The 7,455-nt window shown below is 40.3% G+C and overlaps 1 protein-coding gene across 1 annotated transcript; it reads left to right on the top strand.

The window, feature by feature from the left end:
- The first annotated feature begins 1,010 nt into the window (after window positions 1–1,010).
- On the top strand, window positions 1,011–1,907 carry LOC140861678 (uncharacterized). Its single transcript, XM_073264698.1, has one exon. It carries the CDS (start codon window positions 1,011–1,013, stop codon window positions 1,905–1,907), a length of 897 nt encoding a protein of 298 aa, XP_073120799.1.
- The last annotated feature ends 5,548 nt before the right edge of the window (window positions 1,908–7,455 follow it).

Raw genomic sequence — 7,455 nt, 5'->3', positions numbered from 1 at the left:
AGTACCGTCAACAAGATAATGCTTGCATACAGAAACTAGAAGGCAACAATAATGCGTTGTACAAGCAGAAAGTTTCCCTACTTCAAGAGATTCAAGAGTTGCAGCAAGAAGAAGAACCTGAAGAAGAAGACCCTGTTGAAATAGAAATTGATGAGGGGCAAGGATTAGGAGAAGTCATAGACTAGGCTAGATTAGTCTAGAGTTTTGAGACATCGTTCTTTTCCATTCTTCTGTTTACATTTATCTTGTCTTGTTGGAACTTGTTATCGTGTTACTCAGTGTCTGTTTTTCTTACTTTTCGAGCCATCTATTTGCATGGACCATTTATATTCGGGATTTTATTATCAATAAAACAATATTTCTCTTACTCTTCGAATTTGACTTCCATTATTCAACTATTATCTCTCACTATTACCTTCTCGCAACTATAAATCTTTTCTTAGAAAACTCTTGTGCGTTTGTAGGAAATGGAAAGAGGAGCGAGACGAGGTCGCAACCCCCGTTACAATCGCAACCGTGAAGACAACAATAACAATGGGAATCCACCTCCACCTCCACCTCCACCACTGAGAGTCAATCTCAGCCAAGAAGATATGATGGCAATAGCTACAATAGTGGCTACCACCCTCCAAGGTTTGGGCAGGACTCATCCACCACCGCCGCCACCTCTTGCTCAACATGGGACTAAGTATCACTATGTGTCCCTTAGGAAGAACAAGGCACCGACCTTCGATGGGAGCTCTGATCCAGAAGTAGGTCAGAACTGGCTGAAAAACATGGAAACTCAGCTCCGGTTACTTGAAATTCCGGAAGGAGTTAAGGTCGATGTAGTGACACCATTCTTGGAGGACAAAGCGAGAAAGTGGTGGGAGGCTATTTCACCAGCAATGACGGCAGTAGGGCCGATTACGTGGCAGCAATTCCGGGATGCTTTTCTGAAGCAGTATTGATCGGCAAAAATCAAATTGCAAAAGTTGAACGAGTTTGAGAACTTTGTCCAAACCCCAGAGATGTCGGTGTTGGAGTACACATCCAAGTTCAACTCCCTTGGAACCTATGTACCGACCGTCATGGCTAATGACACTCTGAAAATGCACTGTTACAAGAAGGGACTTAACAGTCGGGTCCAGTCAGCCTTGGCAGTTTATCAAGCCACAACTTTTGTTGATCTAATGGGAGCAGCCATTAGAGCCAAGACTGATATCAAACGACGCGAGGACGAGCATAAAAATAAGAGACCTCTCTCAGTCTCAACCAACCAAAGTGTACAGAAATTCAAGAAGCCAAATCAATCTAGTGGCCCATCCAAGGGTTCGATTCCAACTGACGCAGCAATTAAGTTATGCCCCATATGCAACTTTCGCCACCCTGGTGAATGTCGTAGAACCTCCGGTGCCTGCTTTAACTGTGGAAAGATGGGACATCGCATTGCTGAATGCCCCAAACCTAAGAAGGTGGGAATGAGATCAAACGTTGGTGCCACCCCAGGCAAGACGAAAGAGAACAAACCCAATGCTCGGGTGTTTGCCATCACTCAAGAGGAAGCTGATAACACAAATGATGTCGTGGCAGGTACCATTCTGATAAATCAATTTCTTTCTTATGTACTGTTTGATTGCGGTGCCACGCATTCTTTTATATCCAAGAGATTCTCTAAGAAGTTAAGGCTTGAACCTGAAATGCTTTTCGAACCTTATAGAGTAGCGACTCCTAGTAGCAAAACTATTGAGACTCATAAGGTTCACGAAAACTTCAATATATGTATCAATAAGCATACTTTCGAAGCCAACTTGATTCAACTCAATATGGTTGAATTCGATGAAATTTTGGGTATGGATTGGTTAGCCAAGAACCATGCATTGGTCAATTGTAGAGAGAAGAACGTGAAGCTTCGGGTGCCGAACTAAAAAGAAGTCGTCTTTCAAGGCAAAGACAAGGGACACAAATCCCTCTTATCTGCTTCCCAAGCATGGAAATCCATGAAGAACGGTGAGAAAATTTACCTAGCTATGATTAGTTTAGTAAAAGAAAGAGCCGAACTTAAACTGGAAGATATTCCGGTAGTGCAAGAATTCCCAGACGTCTTTCCTGATGAATTACCTGGAATTGTTCCTGATAGGGAAGTAGAATTCGAAATTAATTTGGTACCAGATGCTGTACCAATCTCTAAAGAGCCATATCGAATGGCACCAGCTGAACTTAAGGAGTTAAAGGATCAACTCCAAGAGTTGTTGGATAAGAAACAAATCAGACCAAGTGCTTCTCCGTGGGGAGCTCCTGTCTTGTTTGTAAAGAAGAAAGACGGGAGTATGAGATTGTGTATTGACTACAGAGAGTTGAACAAGATCACAATCAAGAACAAATACCTCCTTCCAAGAATCGATGATCTTTTCGATCAACTCAAAGGAGCCACAATTTTATCCAAGCTTGACCTTCGATCAGGGTACCACCAGCTGAAGGTCAAAGCTGAAGACGTCTCAAAGACAGAGTTCAGAACAAGGTATGGACACTATGAGTTCACAGTAATGCCCTTCGGATTGACAAATTCTCTAGCGGCATTTATGGACCTCATGAATAGAATGTTCAAAACCTTTCTCTATAAATTTGTGGTGGTGTTTATCGATGACATCCTTGTGTATTCACCAAGTGAGGAAGACCACAAGGAACATCTTCGTCTCACCCTGCAGACACTTAGAGAAAGAGAGTTGTACGCAAAATTCAAGAAATGTGAATTATGGCTCAAAAGTGTCACGTTCTTGGGACATATCATCTCGGAGACCGGCGTGTCTGTGGATCCCAATAAAGTGGAAGCAATCTCTGACTAGCCCAGACCAAATATAGTGACCGAGATTCGGAGCTTTTTGGGTTTAGCAGGTTATTACCAAAATTTTGTTGAAGGATTCTCCTCTATAGCTATACCTCTCACCAAACTCACACAAAAGAATTCTAAGTTTAACTGGAATGATGATTGTGAGAAAAGCTTCGAGACTCTGAAAAAGAGACTTGCGTCTACCCTAGTGTTGATACTACCGGAAGAAGGCAAAGACTTCGCCATTTATAGTGACACATCTAAAGGAGGTTTAGGGTGTGTGCTCATGAAATATGGAAGAATAATTGCTTATGCTTCAAGTCAATTAAAACCATATGAGCAGAACTACCCAACTCATGACCTCGAATTGGCTGCCGTAGTGTTCGCACTAAAAATTTGGAGACACTACCTCTACAGTTCCAAGTGCGAGATTTTCACTGACCATAAAAACCTCAAGTATTTGTTCACTCAAAAAGAGTTAAACATGAGGCAGAGGAGATGGATAGAACTGTTGAAGGATTACGACTTGACCATTAGCTACCATCCGGGTAAGGCAAATAAAGTGGCTGAAGCTTTAAGTCGAAAGGATATGAGTAAAATGATCTTGGCATCAGTATCGATCCAACCATGTTTTAGAGAGACAATAAAATTCAACCAAGATCGAGATCCCTTATTGACAAAACTCAAAGAAGAAGTCAAGGAAGGGAAGTTGAAAGATCTGCAGTCAGATGAGAAAGGAGTCTTGTGGATGAAAAGACGATTGTGTGTACCAGACATTGATAATATTCGTCAAGAAGTGATGTCTGAAGCACATAAATCAAAATTTTCGATCCACCCTGGTAGTACAAAGATATATATAGATTTGAAGAAGCACTTCTGGTGGAACGGAATGAAAAGAGATGTGGCCGAATTTGTCTCTAGATGTCAAGTATGCCAAAAGGTCAAAGCAGAACACCAAAGACCTGGAGGATTACTTCAACCCTTGGAAATTCCCGAATGGAAATGGAGCACATTTCTATGGACTTTGTAGTAGGGCTACCAAAATCAAGTCAAAGCCATGACGGGATTTGGGTAATTGTCGATAGACTCACAAAGTCTGCTCACTTTCAACCAGTCCATATGAATTACAACTTGGATAAGTTGGCTATGTTATACATGGACAATATAGTCAGACTTCATGGAGTTCCAGCAAGCATCTTATCAGACAGAGACCCGAGGTTTGTGTCCCGTTTTTGGAAAAGCTTCCAAGAGGCTATGGAAACCAAGGTCACCCTCAGTACGGCCTACCACCCTCAAACGGACGGACAAACCGAGAGAACAATTCAAACTCTGGAGGATATGTTAAGGGCTTGTGCTCTAGACTTCAGCAATAATTGGAGAGAACACTTACCCTTAATTGAGTTCGCCTACAATAACAGCTATCACAGCAATATTGGAATGGCACCATATGAGGCAGTGTATGGGAGAAAATTTCGATCACCACTATATTGTGATGAAGTGGGAGAGAAGTCTATTACGGGACCAGAACATGTCCAAACAACAGTAGAGAAAGTGGTGGTTATCAAGGAAAAACTCAAAGCCGCACAAGATCAACAGAATAGTTGGGCTAACATGAAAAGGAGACCCCTGGAATTCCAAGTTGGTGAGAAAGCTTATGTGAAAGTATCACCAATGAAAGGAGTCGTCCGATTCATCAAAGCTGGAAAACTAAACCCTCGATACGTTGGACCTTTTGAGATTTTGGAGAAGGTGAGTATGCTTGCTTATAGACTAGCATTGCCACCAAGTATGTCAAGGATACATGATGTGTTCCATGTCTTGAAACTGAGGAAGTTTATTCCAGATCCGAACCATGTCCTTGAAGTTGAACAACTCTTGATTGATGGGAACTTGACTGACAAACTGAAGTATGAGGAAGTTCCTATCCGAATAGTGGATACCATGGACCAAGTCCTTAGGCGAAGGACCATTCCTTATGTCAAAGTGCAATGGTCAAATCACACTGAAAGAGAAGCTACATGGGAGTCGAAAGAGAAGATACAGCAGAAGTATCCTTATCTCTTCGAAGATCAAGTTAACTCAAGTTTCGAGGACGAAACTTCTTATAAGGAGGGAAAGATGTGAAGACACGAAACTTGGCGTCCAAGCCTACACCCATATGGAAATATTCCCCTACTTGGAAGCTGCAATCTTACCATACCAAGATAATGGCTGATACATGGAATTCAGATCAAAACTTTGGCAACAAATAAATCAAGGCTGAAGTTTAGCCTCTTATTAAGTGCAAGATTCAGACCCTTCATCCTCTTAATCACATTCTGCATCTACTCACTCAGAATACTCAGAATTCACAACAGAAATCCTCCCTCAAGGCTGCTGAATTTTTTAAGCTCTCTAGGCGTCGTGCTGCTGGTTTTGTTGCTCGTTTGAGTCACTTTGAATCAGTAAGTTTGCCTACTTCCCCTACCTATTTCCTTGAGAATTTAGTTATCTTATAGGCTCATGATTCTGCCATTGTTTCTCCCTTAATTTGAAGGATAGGGTCAAGGATTTGAGGAGTAAAATGCTTAAGGAATCTATCCTAGAAGGCTGCCTCGAATTCGAAAATTTAGTAGGCTGAATTTTCGAGTTTTGCTTCCCAAGCTTTGGCTGTTAGTTTGATTCAAGAACAACTCTGTAAGTGGGCTTGTTTTAAAACTATTATGTATGCTTTAAAGTTTCAATCGTCATAATATGTTTAAACTCATGCTATGAATTTTGATTTACATGTATGAAACTAAAACTATTTGAGACACTGCTAAGATTCACATTATGAGTGGAAAGGAAATTTCCGAACAATGTCTGTTATGGCCCTGATGCGGTGGGTAACAATAACCGTTCTATGACCTCACCCCTTAAAGGGATTACGTATAGGGGACTGATCAATTAACCACAAGTAATGAAAAGATTTTCAGTGTTATTAAATGATAATTATGTTATGAATGATTATATGCTACGTTATGAGATGATCTGAATCTGTTTAAATCATTTTATGAATATATATGTACATGATCGATCGGCCCCCACTTGCTGAGTGTTTCCCAAAACACTCATCCCCATTACTTTTCCTCCCCAGATGTCGAAGAAGATTTAGATGACAAAGAGCAGGACATGTTTTGGGGTTGGTAACAAGAAGACAATGATTTTTGATTTCGTTCGAATGTTCTGGATTTGTTGGATTTTAGTACTTTGAATTATTCTGTGTAATGGACGCTTCCACAAGTTTTACTAGTGTTTACTATTTACTTTTGACTAATCTCTGTTGGGATGTAAGACAAGTTATTTTGGCCTTTATTTATGAATAAAAGACTGGTTTTGCATATACTATATCTAGGAGGATTGTTGTTTTATAATTTTTTTTTATAAATTTTAAACAACTCCAGTGACACGTCTCGTACACGGGGCGTGACAATACCGAAAAAATGTCTGTATATCGAAAAAAATTTGGTACGGTATGCCAAAATTCCGGTATTTCGGTACGGTATTCCAGCCCTACTTGTGTTCAAGATTTAAGAAGGAAGTTGTTAGATATGGACGATGAAAATAAAAAAGTGGCAGAGCAAAACAAAAGACAGGGGAGTCTTCTTGTGCTGTCATGGCTTTTGGCTTTGTGTTGTTTTAGCTTGGTTTATGATTTGTTTAGTTGTATAAAAGAGTAAAATCGATGATTTTCTTGTCCTTTCGGAACAAGAATCGTACTAATCATGCAGAGCATCTGAGAATCATAGTACAGATTTGCGGGCCGACCAGTTGCATGCTATTCTATCGACGTCTGAATTCTGATTGGATCGAGTTGTTCCTCGATCATATTATCTGGAGGTGGAGTTTTCGTTGATAACCTCAAGACCGGAGCCGATATGAATTGATTTAGATCGACGTCCTTATCTGAGATTTGAAGATTTATGAGTTCTATCCGTGATTTGTCGAGGGATTCTTATCGTTTGTGAATCCGATTACTCAGCAGATTATTTTCTTCTGTCTGGGCTTCATCTTATGAGACTAGTTCTTATTGATTTGAACAAGAGATTGATCAGCGCTTCAGGATTTCTTATTTCTTCTGTATTGATTACCTTACGCTGCTTTGCATTTCTTCTTATTGAGATTTGAGGCATATTCTTGTTTAGAAGAACCACTTATTAGCTTGAGCACCAAGACAGCTGAAGATGCACGAGACTCAATGTGTGATTATGGATTTTGAGCTCGCACCGATCTTATTGATTGGAAGATCTGGCAACATTTTCTTATGACGAGATTTTTGAAAACTTTTCTGAGCTGAAAGGTTGTAGTATTTGTCTTCACAAACTAAACTGATTTAGAGATAGAGAAGAAGATTAGATTGTGAGGGAGTTCTGACTAGGAATCTATTCTATCCGAAGGATTTGGATGCAACATCTGATGTTTTTGAGCCGAAATATCTGCTCTTATTCTATCTACTATCGACAATTTTTTTTGATCGATGATTGCTGCACTCTTGATTTGAGTCTTGAACAGATAGGAAGTCTATCGGAATTTCTTCGTACGAGCCAAACCAGAGTTGTTTGAGAAGTTTGAGAACGCTTAGAAATCTGATTCGATTTTTCAGAATTCGATGAAGAAGAATCAGATCT

This window comes from Henckelia pumila, chromosome 4, assembly GCF_033568475.1.
Source record: "Henckelia pumila isolate YLH828 chromosome 4, ASM3356847v2, whole genome shotgun sequence".
Classification (NCBI taxonomy): domain Eukaryota; kingdom Viridiplantae; phylum Streptophyta; class Magnoliopsida; order Lamiales; family Gesneriaceae; genus Henckelia; species Henckelia pumila.
Note: the sequence above shows the minus strand (reverse complement) of the source record. Positions and strands in the feature narration are given on the sequence as shown.